The sequence below is a fragment of the Cyprinodon variegatus genome, unplaced genomic scaffold, assembly GCF_000732505.1.
Source record: "Cyprinodon variegatus isolate N-32 unplaced genomic scaffold, C_variegatus-1.0 Scaffold83, whole genome shotgun sequence".
Taxonomy (NCBI): Eukaryota; Metazoa; Chordata; class Actinopteri; order Cyprinodontiformes; family Cyprinodontidae; genus Cyprinodon; species Cyprinodon variegatus.
Genome location: NW_015150536.1, coordinates 1,179,037 through 1,199,169, shown reverse-complemented (window position 1 = coordinate 1,199,169; position 20,133 = coordinate 1,179,037). Strand labels below are relative to the sequence as shown.

General features: G+C 37.5%; 1 protein-coding gene across 1 annotated transcript in view; it reads right to left on the bottom strand.

Annotated features, from left to right (window-relative positions):
* The window catches only part of LOC107083780 (glypican-1-like), an 80,753-nt gene that overhangs the window by 24,656 nt on the left and 35,964 nt on the right, over positions 1-20,133 (bottom strand). The window contains exons 3-4 of the mRNA XM_015373241.1: positions 15,148-15,306; positions 316-543 (exon numbers count right to left, since the gene is read on the bottom strand). Coding sequence (XP_015228727.1) covers positions 316-543; positions 15,148-15,306 — 387 coding nt within the window. The remainder of the gene's footprint in view (positions 1-315; positions 544-15,147; positions 15,307-20,133) is intronic.

Sequence of the window (20,133 nt, the reverse complement as noted above, 5' to 3'; positions counted from 1 at the left end):
CACTGCAGGATTATCTTCTCCATAATCGGTGCCTCACCTTCCGAGTGGTCCTGATTATCAGGACCACTCGGAAGGCAGTATCGGTAAAGAAATTGACATGGTTATCTTGACATGTAAATGCTGAAAAAGCTGTCTGGTGTGTTCCTGCTGGTAATGTTTAGTAATGTAAACAAGAAAATATATTTCAAAGGCATACATTAAATTTCTTGTAAGGAGTGTTTTTTAAAGTACTTGACATCTTCACTGCTAGAAATCTATTTTTTTAGCATTACACAAAACAGGCCTATTCAATAATTCTATATTGCATAAACATACCTACTGAACTCAGCTTATTTGCCTGATAAAAGACCTTCTCCAGCAGCTTGGTCCAGAATTCAGTCAGCACCTCTTCCAGATTGACATTTCCACTTTGGTAGTAGTCTCTCAAATCTTGGTAGAGTTCCTGAAAGAGCATGGAATTCCTGGCGTACAGGATACCCCATGTTGAAATGAAAGTATCCTCAAGGATGATCATGGACCTGTTCATCAAATCTACCATGTAGCCTAGAAAAAAACACACACACACACAAAAGGACATTTAAATCATAGCCGCATGAGATTATTACCATTTTAATTAGCCTTTTTTGTTTTTTTGCAAATTAGTCCAGCTCAGATAAATGATGTAAAATGCAAACATGTGAATTTGATTGGGAAGGTTTAGTTTAAAAAAGCTTTACCGCAGCAGAAATATGTAACCCACATTAATAAATCAATCTCACTGTTTAAGTTACATAAGGATTTAATATGCTAAGCTCATACAGCCCCATTTGTGTAGCATAATCTAAGCAGTGGCCTTGTTGGAAACCATGCATCAGTCCTTCTTTTTCCTCTCCTTCATTTGAGGTAACTGCTGCTTTTATCTGATATTTTCTCCTGCTTTAAACTAAAAACTTGATTATTACCATAGCTGTTTGTTTTTACTGATCAATTTACCCTAAAAATAAGAAGAACACAACATCCTGAGATGGTAGTTATTCATGTATCATTTTACAGAAAAAAGAAGGACTAATTAATAATAATTTCAATGCTACTTTGTTTTTTTCATTCTATATTTAAAGTCAGAAAAAAGTGTACTTAGAGTGGCACATTCAATTGTTCTTTTAAATCTGTTTCTAAAGATAAAAATGCTCAGTTTTTTGCTTTTTTGCAGCTGGTTTGTTAATCATGCTGATGTTTATATTCAGCTCGTTTCACCATCGCATCTGTGTTGATCTTCTAGGTTAGCCTATGTATCCTTATGTTGCATTCTAAGACAGTTCAGAAAAATAACTCACTCCATTCTAATAAGTTTAACTGTTGTAAAAAACTACAGAAAAAATTTGTGGGGGACCGAGGTAACGGGCAAAGTATGTGGAAATGTCCCACAGGAACCCCAGGTTCGTTACACCCATGCACAAATACCCCACAAGCTAACTTTTTTCTTTCACAAAAAAATTGTTAGATTAGCATGAGAAATTAATGAAATTACTTGATGGGAGATAACATAAAATATTGGGAGTCTTCCATATAAATCACAGTAATAAGTGCTCCTTTAGCTTTAAGAAGGAAGGCATTTTTCACCAGGGCTGTGTCCAAACATCCGCCCAATCACTATATAGGGCACTATATACAGTAGTGATTATACCATTTTAAATGAGTGTCTGAAGGTTTAGCAGATGAATAAGTAGTAGACTTAAAATTTCCAATACACCTTTGAAAGTAGTGATCATCGATGGTCACTCGGCCCAGATTGCTTTGCAAAGCAAAGCATTATGGTATTTTCTGTGACAGCTGCCCGCTGTCGGGTTGTGACAGCGGCGACAAATAGCAAAGATGGCACAGGCACTGTGCGGGGAGGCTGAGTTACGAGACCAACGAGGAGCGAAAAAAATGATAATCTGCCAGAACAGTCAGTTAACTGAGTTCACAATAAAGACCAATATATTGTCATGAACAGGAAAACAGGATCCAGTATTCAAGGCGAGACAGACAGTGGGATAATTCAAAATGTTTATTTAACAGAACCAGGCTTTGGTGTAAGCGGCTAAGGCTGAACTGTATGTAAAGCGGTGGGAGCAGGTGGATAAAATGAATGATAATTAGAGATTGGGGAGGGTACGGCAGGTGAATGAAGTGAGTAATTAGATCAGCTACCGGGGCTGCGATCAGGACATACTGGAGCAAAAGTTAAGTTTTAGAAGGTTTAAATATATATTTATATATATTGAGCATGGAAGCACAAACTAAGGGTGAATTTGAGTGATAATACATTTATTGAAGAAAGATAATTATTTCTCAAAAGGGTCTATCTTGTAAAAACCTGTAATATCCTGCTATACTTTAGAAACCAGTTTCAAAGCAATATACTTAATGTTGCATTGGATCAGGGGAAATAAACACAGCAAAAACAACATTGCCGCCTAAACATGCATAAAGATTGCACAGGCTTTCGGATGGCCTTTCCTGGGCAAGAGTAGAGTTAAAGATTTCATTCTAAATCACTCTAAACATCACATCCAGGCTCTTTGATATGCCGTAGCCTACTCTTTACTCAGTTTCTCCTACTGCTTCTAAACATGTTAACTTGACCTTATATTTTATATTCACGCTGTCATTCAGTAAATATATTACTACATATATGTATTTACTACTAAATTACTGCTTTCATGTCTAAACTTTCTCTGTTCTATAAATCCCAAGCCACTTAAGGTATTTGTACAAATCAATACTGAGCTGTAAATTACAGTTAACTCCACACAAACTCTAACTTGATGGTTGTTTTTGTTGGAATATTTCTATCCTCTGTATTTTCCATATTTTGAGTTTGAGTTATAGGCAAGAATTCTTTTTTGGAAATGGAAGTTGGGGCGAGGCTATTAAACCTGCCAAGCACTCTACTTGACCTTAACTTTTACATATTAACTGTATGCATAAAAATATTTCACTTAGTTTCATCAAGAGAACACAAAAAAACCTTTGAGATGTGGCATTTATACTTAAATTGCGTCCTTTATAAATAATAATGGTGCTGAGAAATTAAAGAAAATAAAAAAAAAAGCTAATAAGAAATACATTTCAAAGCACTTTCATATATTGATGTTACTATAACAGCATACACAAGTTAAATTCTCAGTTATATCCTTGAGAGGAAAAATAGGGGTGTGAAAAGTGGTGTGATTAAGCTCTTCTTTCTTTTCATTAATAAGGATTTAAAGGAATAGTACACCCAAAACATGATTAGCGTTCATTTTCTACTCACCCCCATGCTGAACAACACTCTGGAGTACTTTTTTGATATCTCAAATGCATCTGGAGATCTGGGAGGCTTCTTGTTGTCTGCTGACATTCAAATAATGGAGGTCTATGGTGCCAGAGACAGAAAGGTCCATAAAAGTCCACAAAAAACGTGTCAATATTCCTCCATACTGCTCGTCCAATGTAATCCAAGTGTCCTGAGTGGGTAGCGTCCATAATTTACTCGAAACGAAGTCATTTAGAATGTTTTTAGAGCATAAACAGTAGTGTATAGGATTTCCTAAAAGCGCGTTCACGACGCTACGGAAACCGCGGCAGACCAAACCAGACGAAAGTGCGCATTCAGCTCGGCAAAGAACTCATGCTCTTCCTCAACACTGAAGTCCTCAGACATTTTTCTTTTGTTGTTTCTTTCTTTGCACAGGTAAACAGCACATTTCTTCTTCTACACTTGCATTATCGGCAGAGCAGACGCTGAATGCGCACTTTCGTCTGGTTTGGTCTGCCGCAGTTTCCGTAGACTCGTGAACGCGCTTTTAGGAAATCCTATACACTACTGTTTATGCTCTAAAAACATTCTAAATGACTTTGTTTCGAGTAAATTCTGGATGCTACCCACTCAGGACACTTGGAATACATTGGACGAGCAGTATGGAGGAATATTGACACTTTTCTTGTGGACTTTTATGGACCTTTCTGCCTCGGGCACCATAGACCTCCATTATTTGAATGTCAGCAGACAGCAAGAAGCCTCCCAGATCTCCAGATGCATTTGAGATATCAAAAAAGTACTCCAGAGTGTTGTTCAGCATGGGGGTGAGTAGAAAATGAAGGCTAATCATGTTTTGGGTGTACTATTCCTTTAACATGAATTTAAAGAAAACTTAAGAGGGATTGTCTATGTAAATTCCAAGGTTAGGATTCCCAGGCAGTTGGCTCAGAGAAGGCCTTCATCACAAAAGGTCTCCCTGCCACCTTCTGCAGGACATGTAGAGCCCCACAATAAACCCTCCTCCTCCCAAATCCAAACACAGACCGACCACACCCATTAAACCCCTTAAACCCCACAACTTGACGCAGATCAAGGGCTCCTCGGCAAACTTAACAGGAAATGTGGACGCCCCTATTCAACCTCCCTACCTCCAAACCCAGACATACACCCCTTGTTAATACATATACCAGGTAAGATGAACCCATTCAAGCACTGGATAAATGCATCAAAGAAATCAAAACATGGATGAGTCAACATTTTCTTAAACTAAATCAGGGCAAAACTGAAGTAATAGTATTTAGAACAGAAGAATGGCCTTCAAAAGTTAGCACACAGCTTATATTAATAAAGCTAGAAACAATCAATGAGGTTTGAAACTTGGGTGTGGTGTTGCACTCATACAGAAATTTTCAGAGGCACATAAAGACAGTATCAAACATTATTAGTTAATTTTCCAGTCTAATTTGTGTTCCATTTTATCTTTTTATAAATATTTCTATCTTTTAAAATACATAACCCATACTTTTCATTGTGCCACTTTCATTGTGTTTAACCATTTTTGTTCCATCTATTCCACTGTGATTTACTTTTCTTTTGTTATGTATGGATTGGCGTTCATTGGCTGGGCTGGTTGGGTGGTTCTTCCTAGGATTCGATGGAAGGCATCCTGAGATCGCTGCAAGGCTGATTGCTTCTCCACACCTTTGTGATTGCAATCAGGTGTACCCAATCATCTCATCACCTCTGCATATAAGAAGAGTCTGTGCTAATGCTCTATGTCTATGGTAACATCAAGCCCAGCTCTGAGCCAGTCTTTCCTGTGTTGAACTATGTCTCTTTGTTCCTGAGTCCTCCCAAGATAGTAAAAAGAATCTGATCACTAAATGGTGGGTTTCTGTCTTAAACCACAACTTATGGCTCCACTTTTTGGATACTCAAGGTCACCTTACATTTCAAGCTTAAGTACACAAAAAACAGGCACACAGTTAAAACAGTAGAGTAAATGCAAATTTGATTAGAATTAAAGAGACAATAAAAATGAATTACAGAGAGTAAGCAAGTTCAAAAACCTAAGTTTTGAAATTGGTGTTACAGAGATCAGGAGGGAGTGAGTTCCAGAGCATGGGGGCAAAGTGACTGAAAGCTCTGTTACCCTTGGTAACAAGGCAGGCAGAGGGAGCAGTGAGATGTATGAAGGAAAAGGAGCTGAGGGTGTGGGTGGGTCTAGCCACAAGGAGAAGGTCAGAAAGATATGGGGGAGGAAATTGTGGATAGAAGTTGTTTGTAGTTTATACTGGGAGATGGGAAGGTGGGAAGCCAGTGCAGCTGCTGGAAAACAGGTGTGATGTGATGGGATGGGGGAGTATGTACAGATACGAGCAGCTGAGTGCGAAGTAGCCAAACCCTGGACAAGGACAGCAGTAGAGTGACTTAAAAGAGGAGGTTGAGATGCTTTATTTTATGAAGGAGGAAGTAAGCAGAGCAGGTAATATTATTGACAGGAAGAAAAAGGAAAAGGGGAGGTGGAGGAGAGAAAAATGGAAACACTATCAGCGGTAATAGAAAACTTATGAGATTTTTCTATTACAGATGTTGTGTCTATCAAGAGAAGTTCTGTTTTAATAAAATTTGATTTGAGGAAATTTGAAGTGAACCCCAATTTTAATTGAATGAGACAAGTCAGCCAGGAAAGAGAGTGGAAGTATGGAGTTTGATTTGGATGAGAGATATGGTCTTCCGCATAGCAATTAAATTGAATACGATACTTAAAGCATATGTAGTCATGGGGACTATGAATATGAAAAACAATAATAAACAACATGGGCTCCAATACAGAGCCCTGGGGAAAACCAAAAGTAACAGGAACAGAATGAGAAAAGAATGATTTTAACTAAATGAACTGAGTGAGTCCTGAAAGTAGGGCTGGGCGATATGGCAAAAAAAATAAAATCTCAATCTTTTTAGTCATCTTGGACGATTACGATTTTAATCGATTTTAATTGAGATATTATAAACTACATGTATATATTTTAAAATAGGTTTACTTTATTAAAAAATATATTGGTCAGAGTAACAAATATATAGCCAACAATAAACGTAGTGTAAAAAAAATGTAAAACTAAATATTCATAACATAAATCTTGCACAAGTAACACAAATGTTCACCCAACAATAATTGCACTTATTTTGATCAGTAAAAAATTTATCTATATATTAATTACAAGTGAAAGGAAAAATAGCTTAATTTTCTGAAAGATGCTATTTATTTAACAGTCAATAACTTGTATTTATCTTTCTGGGAAGTAGGTGGTTTGTAAACAGCAGCTGTTGAGAGCCAATTTCATGTCAATATAACGTACAGTTAAACTCGTGTACGGCTGAAGATATGGACTGAAACAAAGTACTGTAGTAGTTGCAAATAACATAGCAGAGTCCAGCTTTTCACAGAGCGCTTGCAATGTTTCGTTGTACAGTTTTGGTAGGGCAACCTCTGCAAACTATTTACAACTCAGCGGGTCATATTTAGGACCAAACACTAGTTGCATGTGAAGGAAGCCAGGCTTCTCTACGATGTGAAAGAACACCATATCCATCCCGAAATAAACAGCTACAATGTGGTCTGCTACCACCACACATTACATTGGTTGTACGGCACCACGTTAGAGGGTGGTCTTGTGGTCTTTTCTTGTCGTGGTCGTGTTTGTCTTGCCCTTGCTACTGACTCTTCACTACCAAAGCTGTGAGCGTGGCACCCATTCTGTGGGGTGCCTTTGCCAGAGATGCTGAAACAAGTTAGTTTTGCTGCTAGTCTTGGTTTTGATAATTTCGATAAACCTTTCACACTACTATAGTCTGCTCCACATCGGCCTTGTCAAAGCCAAACCACTTCCAAATAATCAACGAAACATAAGTCTCTTTTCTCGGTACAAACTCTTCAGATTGAGCAGCAGCCATGGCGCAATTAAACAGTGCAGCATGCTATCGGGTGGAAGGAGGAAAGAGGCAGCGGAAGCAAATGTGCAAGTAAAAAATGCAGAAGAGAATTTTGCTAAATTTTATGATTTAGCAAAATTTCAAATCGTGGACTTTTAAAAACCTGAATTAATTGAATCAATTTGATCTATCACCCAGCCCTACAGTAGCTGAAATGTATGATAATCTCAAGGCCTGCTAAGAGCACAAATGAATTGGCCAATGCTTAAAGATATCCACCGGTAATTGTACAAGATAAAAAATGATAATATCTTTGAAAAAACTTTGGCAGGTGGATGTATCTTTTTATCTCTACAAACATTATGCATAAATTGATTAAATGATGAAATAACCTAAATGAGAGAGTTTCTTGGCTGACTAAGGAGCCACATTTAAAGAGAATAAAGATTCTTGGCCTGCCATTCAGAATATCTCCCCACTTAACTTTTCTGGAACAGAGTTTCTAGGCAAGCAAATAGCAGCTGTTTTGTCCCCAAGCACAGTGGGGTGGGGGGGTCGCATGTCCATGTAGGAGTGTCTTGTGATGGTCTTGCAAGAGGAAGGTTTCCAGCAGTTGTAGAGGAGAGTAACCTTTTCATTATATCCACAAATGTTTAAATTTAACTAGCCTTGACATCCCCCTTAATGTCCAAAATTAGAAGAGGGCACCACTGTTCATCCTTAAATGGTGCTTACCTGTTTTTAGAACCAGAAATCACTCTGTTGGTGTATAAATAACAATTGGTGCTGCAAAAATTGCTGCAAGAGAAGTAATGAGGCATACTAGAGAGGAAACAACAATAAGAAGAAGTCCATCAAACGGGTCTGTTCAGAATCACTCTATACTGTTTAATGGCAAGAAGGATGTAGAATTAACTTTATGGGGTTCTTTGTGTAAAACAAACATTCAATAAGGTCCTTAAGATATGACCTGAACAGAGCCCCTCCAGCTGTGCTACATGGCGGAGCACCAATCTACTGTTATGTTAAAAATGATCGATGATGACGGAAAATACAAATATGAATAGAGAAATGCGGAGGGCCTTACACAAAACACTTATACTGTGATATAAAAAAGACAAAATACTAATAAACCTGATTGTTTGACAGCTTTTGTAAATAGATGCACTTCTGGGAGCTTAGTTCTAACATTCCTTTGAAAGCAGCCACCCATTTAGACAGCATTTAACAGCAAAAAGTCTCTCTCCTAAAACTGATTGTTCCAGGAGAGAAACTTTGTGCTACAACTGATTGTCTAAAAAACAGAGAGCTATATCACAGCTAACATGCACTTCATTGACATTAAGTCACAAGTAAGGTCTGACAGTATGTCAGAGAAACATACCATCTTTAAATGATAGTTAAATACTTTTCATGAAAATAATGTGTTCTACATTTCTTGTATCTTTTTTTATATATTTAATACAATCTCAAAAAAAAAAACTATTTATATAATTCATCCGCTTTTCTAAATTTTAGCATTTAAAAAAAGCTCTTTATAATATGGAAACAAAGGTTATTAAAAAAATTTCTGTTAATCAATTAATCATCAATCAATAAATAAGATCAATATACTTCAGATTAACACATTAATGGATGATTTACATCTCTTGTCTACTTCTGTTCCCAGTACTATGTAAAAATAGCTTTCTGGGAACCATTAAACTGCTTGTGAGACAGACTGACTCTCCATCTATAGCAATAGTTATCAAAACCACACTATGCCCCAGGTCACTGCTAAAATCTCAGTGAGAATTTAGATACTATTAAAATGTGCCCTACATTAAACAAGCCAACGCATCACATAATGCATGCTATTTATCACAAGCTCTAAGTAGAAGCCTTTGTTTCACTTTCTCTCGTCCCTCTCCAAACATTCCCTGGATGGCATAATGCACCATTTATTTAGCCCTTTTTCTTCAACTACCCATCTGGTTCCCTTTTGCAACCTCTTTTTTGTTATATGTTTTTTCTTAAACACCCCATTCTTTACTCTTGGTATCATTTCATTCTTTTATTCTCTACATACGTATCTTAATTTCTTTTAGACACCATCTTGCCCCAGTTTCATTCTTTATCATCTAGGTACTTCTATTTTCATATTTCAGTTTTTTTTTTCATTTATCATTTTATTTTCCAGAGGAGCCATCACTCCTACAGAGGAAGGGTACATTTGGTATAATTAGGTCACTGTATGCTATGTCCCCATGGACGTGATATAAATGTAGATGAAAATAAGTCAATCAAGCTCCATGATGCTGGTAGATGTCCTTGTCTTTTTCTGACATTATTAGAGGTGACCCCAAAAGTAGACAATTAAGATTTTGCAGATAGAATATGAGATTGGTTTAGGTTAATATAACACAAAATAGCTATGCATGCAATTTTAGGTCAAATGCCAACTATCAGATATGGAATTTTTGTCTGTCTAGAACACCTGTTCACTTACATAATGACCCAGTAAATTACAAAATAAAAAAAATGCATATAAACCATATATTCTCATGCTTACACATACACAGTGCACAAACGTTCAGGCCCATAGCCAGCTGTATGTGAGCACACTAGTCCTTTAATCTGTGGCTTTGCTGGTGCTTCTTCCAAAGTTCCTGGACTCAAAAGGCCTAGCCATACTGGGTTGGAACAGTAACACCCTGCACTTAGCCACATGGCGCTAGTTAGCCCACACCCAGCTAAATACAGCCAGATGTGCAGGAATGGAAACATGGTAAAATGTTCTTGCGTGTTTTTCTGATCTGTTGTCTGTCTCCAACATTTTTTTCAATGGCGTCAAATAAGCATGACACCTTGAAAAGTGAGATTTTAGTGAACAGCAATGGAAGAGTAACTGTTGGCTCAAATAGATGCATCCAGGTTTTGTCGTTCACTTTTTTTAAATCCAGCAACAAGGCCTTTTTTATGAACAATGGATTTAACTGCCAAAATGCCACATAGGTCATGGTGACAGTACAGCCTATTTAACCCCTAAGGCTGACATTCTTCCAAAGAAAAGCAGCATGCTGCAGAAAATGTCCATTTTTTTGTCATAACAACAAGGAAGTTTGTCATACTGACAAACTTCAATGGGGAAGAAAACTGAAAAAACCTTGTTAACCACAAAGGAAAAAAAGAGAATCCTGTCTCGGACAGCCAAGCCACAGGAGCTCTATAAGGTCTCCACAGATTTAGGGAGAGTACAGCAACTTCCTGCTTTTGATCATGAATCTGTGTGTACCACATGTCTGTTAGCAGCCAAGGCCTTGTTTTTGTTCCTTATTGTGCCATAAATCCTGACAGAAACCCATACAATTATTTGTTTTATAAGATTTCATTCAACATATAATCTTAGATCAGGTTTGCCTCTTTTAAAAACAGGAAGTGAGGATTATAAATGTTTTAAAACATGTCTTCTGAATTCAGAGGGAGTGTGGTGAAAGATATGACATAGAATGTGTTCATTTGACAAAGTCAATGTCCATTTAATGTTTCATATGAAGTGAAATTGAATTTCTGGGAGAAATTATAATGCAATCTAAATTAATTTCCACACCTCACCATCTGCTTCTCCATTTCCCCCTGCCTCCAAAAGGTGCATAGCCGAACAGATGTGTCAAAGTCGGGACAAGGGACAGAACATTTTCACAAGAGTTTGCTTTTTATATATCAAAACCTTTGGATGGAAGTTGGCATATGAAAGTTTTAAGCCTCTTTTTGTGTGTATATAAACTTTATAAACCAGACCACTGTGAAGAGTCATTTTTTGAAGAGCTTCCTAGTTAAAATACTGTCTATCTTTTCTATATGCAGCCCTCCCACTTACTGTGCAAATCAGGCTAGTCTGTGTTCTATAATACTAACAAAGCTTATTTTCCAAATCAAAAAATTGAAAAAAAAAAACAATACATCATTGTATACAAGTATCTTGTTAAAGTATTGTGTAAGCAGGTTTTGCCGAGGCCTGCTTTAAAAGTCAATAAAAGTAGACAGGATCCAAAAAGAGCTGCTAAATAATGAAAACCTAATTGATGACGTTGTTTGAGATAAAAGACAAGTAAACACTGAAGTCTATTGTTGTGTCTATATAATGAGCTCCAAAAGACAAACATAAATTCATATTTATATAGCTTTTTTTTTTACCCTAATGAGCTGAAACATCCCAAAAACAAGATAAACAACTTCTTAAAAGACTCACTTTCTCACTGCAGACTCTCAACATTTAGGCCAGAAAATAGGTTGTAGCTGTTCTTGGCTGTTTTGGGTTCAACATAAAAAAAAATACATATTTTTCACTTTTAAAGCAACAGCAGTTATCAGAAACTTGTAACTGCATGTCTAGTAAAACTCTGTGAACAAAACAATCCTCAAATGACCTTTACAACAATGCATAAAAACTCTTTCCTGATTAGTCAACCTCTCTTTCTTCAAACTAAAAAAGGAATACGAAAAAGGGGACCAGTGAGTGCTGTTTGAATGTGTGTATTGTTAGGGCTCTGTTGTTTACAGGTTCCTGTTGTGCTGAAACACATGCTTGACAAAAGAAGGGGAAATTTTGAGAACTGCTGGATGGGACAAACTAACTTTGATTAAAACTGCATGTCTCTGACATGTTCCTGGCCTGCACATATCTTTGTTTAGTTCAGCTTTGGTGCAGTTACTGTATCTTTCTGGTACTGCAGCTCAACGATTAGAGTGAAAGTAAGGGGCCAGGAGAAAGAAGGGCATAAAGCCAAGGAAGAAAAGCAAACAAGTCTCACTCAGCCACTAATCACTGTGCTCCAAAAAGGTCAGGGTAACCAGTCAACCTCAGCTCCAGCCGACAATACTATTGTCTCAAGCTGTCCAAGAGGAAGAAGTGGAGCACAGAGAAAGCACTCTTCCATTTACTAGAGTAAGTCATTAGAGACATCTAATTACCTTGGTGCATCAATCTTCAACACTGGAAATTTCTTTCTCACACTATACATTGCAGTTAACACCATAAATGAGTTTTCATTCCAGATTTCACTTAATTGTTGTTACTGCACCATGGCTACTGATAAACATAATCGTCAACTTGAATATACAACCTAAACATAAATGAAGTCCATACTGTACAAAAATAGACATTTTACTTTAAAGATAGACTTTTTTGTCTCTTAATATTCTCTTTTCAGAGCTCTCCAAGTGGCATTTGTGGTTTGCTCTATCATGTAAAATATCTAAATGCCATTAAAATGAGAAATATATATAGTATAAAGACCCTTTTACTGAGATATTTCTGAATAAGTTTCTCTGTTTAGTTTAATTTGAATTAATTGACTATCAAAATAATCAATAGCTCAAGCCCTACAGATATCAGTCTTGGACCTGATACAAATGTCATTCTTGAGGTCACTCAACCATCCAGTGTTCTACCTGCCGCATTTCATTTATAATGGGCTGTAAACGCTGTCAGTTGTTAAACTTACACTGTAATTAGGCTGTTACACTGTCTGTTGAGCAATGTAGCAACTGTGGAAAGGATGAATTGGAACTAATTTACCTGCTTATTTGCACATATACATTAGAAACCTGTCTTCTGCAGGACCTCAAGTCAGCCCTATGAAAACATATCATTTGACAGTAACAGTTGTGCTTGTTCAGGTGTACATATCTAGGTTCAGCATTTCCCCTATCATTATCCAAGGCATGCGCCTTATTACTCTGTCACAGGTGCAGACTTGCGCTGCACTCCAGCAAGTGAACACATATTCTCCGGCCAACAGACAGAGAGATCATTTGGAGGCAGGCTGGGTTCGCCATAGGTAGAGGTGGAATGATCCAGGTCCAAAAAATAAAAAGCCTGTACAGAGATTAGATCCAAACATTTGCATTTCTAGCTCCATGACACAGACTGAGGGGTAATAACCTGTTTAAGTGAACAGGATGAACTTTCTGGACCTATCTGCCTCTGGTAGAGAGGTTTGAATGGATTCCAAAGTGGCCAGTCTGTCAAGCCAAAAAGGACAATATTTAGGTTTTCTTTATCTACCCCACAAAGCACAGCACTGTTACTCTGCCCTCATGTAGCTGGAGCAACATTAAAGGTGCTGTAGGAGATCTTGGAAAAACAGTTCCAGCAAGCTATATTTTTGAACATACACAACCATGCTTCTCCCTACAGACCAGCCATCGAAACCCCGCCTTCAAAACACATGAACGCGCATGCTGTCTGTCAGGGTGTTCAGATCAGATCGAGCACGAAACAAGCTGAGACCGAGTGCTCGTGAGACGAGCTAACAACAGCAAAAGCAGCTAGTTTACATGCAAAGTCAATGGTTGACGCGCACGACGGCTCAGCAAAAGGTGCTGTAGAGCATCTAGAGCACCAGGAACAGCACGTCTGAGCAGCTAAAGCAGCGCATTGCTGATCTAGGAGCTGGCAGGGAGACAGGCAAAAGACTGGTGATGCAGAGCGCTATGATCACTCCTCTGAAACTGTTTATTAACGCCTAAATTAACTTACAATGCCGAAATCTGCCGGCAAAACACGTTTGCTTTTATTATCCTGGTGCCTGCATTTTGGATTACTTACATGAAAGAAAGTAATCCAAAATACACCTTCCAGCCGCCACGGCAACCCGTGAGGCAGCTACCTGGCCATGGGCTGTTGCTGAATAGGATTCCAAGTGACAGCGCACCGCCGGTGTACGGGGGTCTGAGCGGCTCCGTCCGAAATAATATTTGGAGGCAGGATGGTCATCTGGATGAACTGACTGCACTGACAATGTTTTCAGGTGGACTTTTCCCCTTAAAAATAGATTCAAACTACTTTTTACCCACTGATCACAGCAAATATAGCTGCCATTGTTACAGGCAAAGAAAGGATAGGGTAGCTCGGCCCAACGCGCATCAGACCCACTTTTTCCACCGCGCAGCAAGAGCAGCAGAGATGCTTCAGCTGTGCATCAGATATATACTTGTACAAGCATCAAAAATGAGGCAGCACGCGCGTTTTTGCTGCTCTTGCTGCTTTAGGTGTGAACGTATCATAACAGTGGCTAGCTTACAGCCATGGCGTCCTGCACAAGCATTGGGGGTTGTATTCGTTTATTAGTCAGGGTACGGGGGGAGGGTCAAGCAGACCATGATTGACGTGTCACGAACCAATAGTGTACAACGGGCCGTGTTTTGTGATTGGTGGATGTTACTCATTGATTTCACACTGTAGCGGGGACCTTTTATTTTAGTTTCACTCCTTTATCTTCTTTAGCACTGCTTGCTACTTGACTGTGGGGAGATCTTCAAGCCACATGGTAAAAATGTGCCAGAAAAGGTTTCCTACTGCACCATAAACTGGCTCAATTTGATATTTTGCATATTAAAGGGATATACAACTGGCCAATATGGAAGACTGGGAGAAAAAAGAACGTATGGAATAGGATAAGTTAGCAAAGATGCTAAAGAGATGGATGGAGAAGACAATATGAATAAAGACACATTTTAATTTTTTTATCTTCAGCAATTTTATATCCTTTTATATGCTTTGAACATTTTTTCTGAGGGTGCTCCTTTTTCATTGCTCCACACACACTGGTTCTCTTGTTTTGGAAGTCCAAATTTGTCAACATTTATTCTGAATGTTTAAGCTGACAGAAAAAATAAAATAACTTTGCATGTTTAAGATGAAGTATACATATTTACATATAAAGAATAAATGTGGAGGTAACAACCTGCTGCTCAACATCAGCTTTTAATATAAATCCATGTTGAGAAGGGCCAGCCTGTTATGATAGTACTGTAACTAAGAATAGAACTATACAGAAAAGCAGCAAAAGGCTTTTTAACTGGACATGCCCAAACTGAAAACTGTAAGAGATACAGAGATACACAGAATGTTTTTCACCCTCTAACTAGCCATACATAGTGTCTTTATAAATGCTTCAACTTACCATCAAAGGTTCTGTAACTGTGCAAAAGCGAGCTCTGTAAGGGTCGTTTAAATTCTCTGAGAAGTCCCTCCGTTTCCCTGCGGGTAAGCGTAGCAAGCTCTCCCTCCATCTCGCTGGTGCAGCAAGTGTAACCCTGAGGACAAATGCGCAGGTGCTCCCCTGGTAGAGGAAAAGCACAAAAGGTAAAAAAGTTAGGGAAAGAAAGGAGAAATGTAAAGAAATGAGAAAAGTAAATTAATTTAAATTAGCACAAAATGCATGACGCACAGCTGTCTAAAGATTTTGATAGGAAAAAAGTAATAAATCAGCTTAAACTTACTGCATTTGCTGTCTATGACATAAGTGCATAAATACATAAAAAATATAATTTTATGAAGAATCAAAGCATTCACAGACGAAATAAAATATGTTAATATCTTCTGAGGCATAAATGATTATGACCAACACTTTGAATGTTCCTTCTGAGATTGACTTAGTTGGAATAAAGACAAAAACACACACACACACACGTATGATAATTCTGGCTTGACAATAAAGGCTCTCCATTGCCTTCTGTTGTGATTTGTTATGCAACTAAGGCCACTTTACAGGGCATCTCGTTTCTATAGCTGTTATCAGAAAAGTAAGTGCATTCTCTTCCCATAAAAATGAATTTAATTAATACGATAAGAACACAGTATGGGGATAACATATCTGATCCAATGATTTTTCAATAGCATTTTCTGGGTATTTTATAAGTCCCGGTATAGTGCAGATAAAGCCGATGATGCTAATATTTCTTAGTATTTACACAAAATTCTTTTACCAACCACTGTGGTTAAGGATTTATCTAGCTTAGATTCTGTAATCACACCAAAGTGGATCTGGACTGCAATGATATGGGTCTCCCTTCCAACCCAGAGTCAACTCTATAAAAATAAAAATTCTTCCTGGATTGAACTATTCGTTTTAAAATCGTATGTTATTTAACAACAGCATTTTTGAAATCTCATAATTCTTGTATACCTTGCTATATTTGGAATAATGAACATCCAAGAGTTAAGGATGTTAGAGGTCTTTCACTACATTCAGTCCAACTCAAAATGATGTCAGATTTGTTTTTTACTTTGAAATCCTATGGTTAGGCCTTGAATATCAACCTTGTTAACCCAGGAGACTCATTTCACTTTATTGTATTAACAATATAGATCAGTTCAATTATCTTAAAATAACCTATCTTTTAAAGTACATTACTTGTTTTGAGTAATGTGGAAAAACATTTAAATATTCTCCTGTCATCTATTTCTGATCTCCCTTTACTCTGAATCCAGATTTACTAGTAAGGATTAAAAGTACTGGTTTTCTGAAGTGGGTATCTATGCGCCTGTCTAACATCATGGACCTGTTGGTTTCCAACTTAAATCATTTAAACAAGGAATGACTTAAATATTCCTCACAAAGAAATCCCCACTGTAGCTGCATGCATGCTCTGTATGAGGGTTTGCTGAAGAGCTAATGATAAAATGCAAGCCTGCAAGCTCTTTCAGGTGGAGCATGTCTTCCATGTCAATGACTGGATGCAATCAACTGGTTTACCTTAACAGAAACCTTTAACCAATGTTACTGCATTTTCTCTGTAAAGTGCCTTGAGATGACATGTTCTGAAGTGGCGCTATATAAATGAACTGAATTGAACTGAAAGAATTTTACAAATACATTAAAATTTGCCAACTTTTAGGGTCCCCTTTTGAGAACAGTCAATATGATTGTCCAAGCTGGAAAACACAAGATTTTTTGTCTAAAAGTCCGAAAGGTTAATTTAAAAAATCTATGCTTTATTTTGATTATTCTTGAAGTTATGAATTTCTGAATCCGTTATTGGAGGTGGTTGTGATTTTTAATCCTTTGTTTGGAACAAGACATGTAATGGGCTTTTCCCTAGATGTACTTCAACCTTAATAGAAAAACAGAGCTTAAAACATTTTTCAAAACTTATTACACATCCATTTGCCTCCAGAAAATGTTCCCTTGCAACTCCAACCTTTGTTATAAAATGTTGTAAAATACATAAAGAGAAACTTGTTCTGGTCATCCAATTATATTCAAACTTTCTGGTAGGGGTAGATTCTGTAATCCAAGAGATCAATGGTAAAACCTTTCTGCTTAATTGTTCTTCCTTTCTTCTTAGTAATATCCGAGACAATCTTTTTGATGCAGATAATAAGTTTATGTTGATTTTTTTTGGGGGGATTCCTGGGTAAAAAAAATATTTTGCTAAGGTGGCCAGCTACCCAGTTCCATACAGTCGACATGTAGATAACACAGATTTCTACTTTTATTCCTTTTTGAAAAGTTGATTCATGACCTTAAAGTTAGTTTGGACAGATTAGGGAAGATCTGGAATGAAGAAAAGAGGATCTGAATTTATATTTACAGAAATTGTAACTCATCATTTGTCCCTTGAAGAGGTGTGCTAATTGTTGTTTTATGTTTAATTTGATATATTTCTGCTTATTTCACCAATATTAGTTATTTGCTTGCCTCCTGTCACCCTGTTGATTTTGTATGGTGTCTATGTATGGTTTGTGTACACATAGATAGAAGTATAGATACTTGTTGAGATATATATTTTGCATATCTTGTCATTTTGGTGTGGGACCTTTTCATTTTGCTTCAATTTGCATATTCTGCTGTTGGTTTTGTTTTACAATGTCTGTAATCTTACAACCCTTACAAAACAAACAAAAAAAGTGTATAAAAAGAAAAGAAAAAAGAAAAGCACTCTACAAAACAATATCAGCAGCACTTTGTTGGCCCCAAAAACCATTATGACAGCTTGGATCGACTTTACCATTCAGGTATTGTGTTTTTGTGGTCGTTTCTCCCAGTGAAGCATGGTAGATGTCTTTCATTTGACGAACATATTTTCATTCCCAACTCATCACATATTGACACTTGGTCAAGTCCACTGCACGTCAGACACTGTCGTGTGTGCAAAGATCATGGATATACTCTTTGATGCACATGAAAAGCAGAGGAGTGGGGTTTCTAAAAGAAAATCTGCCTTCAAAGGGTCAATTGTTATTCATAAATAGCTCCATACAGATACAAAGGGCACTTTTAACAGGGCGTTACGTTTACAGCAAATAAACCAAAAAGTAATTTAATGTTACCGATATGTTAGACACATCTGTTTGACTTAGTATGTACACATCTCGGTTTCTATACCGTTGAAAGGGACAGAGAGCATCTTTAAAGCAAAGAAAATTAAAATGCAAGCTTATGTTGACAGCACAACTTTAAAAGTTCACTTAGCCTGTGAATCTCCCAGATATAATTCAGATACTTTAAGATTTGACATGACCTGTAAAAGCAAGCTCAACCCTAAGGCAACCGAACATGCCATAACCCAGAAGGTTTAAATCATCTACTGTACACCCCGTATATCCTTGGCTGATCCAATTAAATATTAAACGTACAGTAAGATCTGTGTTGAATCAGTTAGCTGATCTTAATGTCTCCATTCATCAATCTACTGAATATTTTCCGCTATATTACAAACTACAATTTAGGGCTGAGCAATAAATTATCGCCTTATCACAAAAAACACCCAATCAATATCAATATTTTAAGTAACTCCACTAAACTCTGATCAAGAAAGGGATTTAGACCTCTCACAGTAAAACTAAGCAAGGTTGGTAGTTTAGCTGACCCATTTTAAAGATTATGTTTAAACAGGCTAGACCCCCCCCCCCATCCTTATTTTAAAAAATGTGGAAAAAAAACACTAATCAATAATAATTGATATTGACTGATAGGAAAGGCTTATGTTGTGAAAAACAAATGTTTAGTCATATCACACAGCTCTAGCATAATGTTAAAATAAGTGGAATAGGGCTGTAAAAGAATCTTGCATTCTAGTATTAAAATCTAGTTTTTAAAAATTATACTTGCTTCATTTAAGATTTTTTAATACTAAGGTTTAACAGAAGTCAAAACTTTTTCTCAGCTCTCATCTTTCTGATTTTAACCTCTTTTTGATGTCTCTTGCTGAGACCAAGTAACCAACCCTTTTCACATTTCAAGACAACAGATGGGGAAAATGCAACTATGATCTAATTCTTTCCTAGAGGATGTGTCTTTTCCCTTCTATTTGATGAACTGGTGTGGCTATGGTAGCACTTTAAAGTATGTGCTCTTAGATTTGGAATGTATGACCTTTCCAGAAGGGACAGACATAAGCTGCTTGAATATTAAAGTCTAAAGAGCATATAAGAAAATCTCTTAAAGCTTTAGGATGTAAAAATTAAAACTGATTGTCTTTAAGGCACCTTCTAGCCTTTCTATCACCTTGTCCTCTTCAACTTTTAGAAACATATTGCAATTAAATTTGTATTTTTAAATAAAGAAAAAAAGGCGAGAGAGGGGTAGCAGAAATTAAGAAAACATTAGTGGTCTGGATACCTGAACAAAATTGTCTAGTTTGGTCACATTGAAAGTGATATCCATTTTAAGATGGTACCATTGCCTACAGGCTGAACGGTGTCACAGTGGGCCTTGCAACGAGAAAGTTCTTGGTTCGATTTCTTTCCGTATGGGGTTTGCATGTTCTCCATGTGCATGTGTGGTTTTCTCTCCAGGTACTCTGGTTTCCTCCCACATGCCTCTTGCCCATAGACTGCCAGAGACAGGCAGTAGCCCAACCCAGACCCTGACAGAATAAGCAGTAGAAAATAGCTATTTTCAGAATCTGTTAAAGATGCACATAATGGTTAACTGTACCATATACTAAAGATACAACGTGCATGTGTAGATTCTCTCCGGCTACTCTGGCTCTGTATTGGCCTGCAGCAGACTGTCCACCTGTCCAGTGTGTACTCCGCCTTATGCACATTGACTGCCAGACATAGGCCCCACCCATCCATCCATCCATCCATCCATCCATCCATCCATTTTCTGTCACGCCTATCCCAAGCGGGTTTGCTAGGGGTGCTGGTGCCTATTACC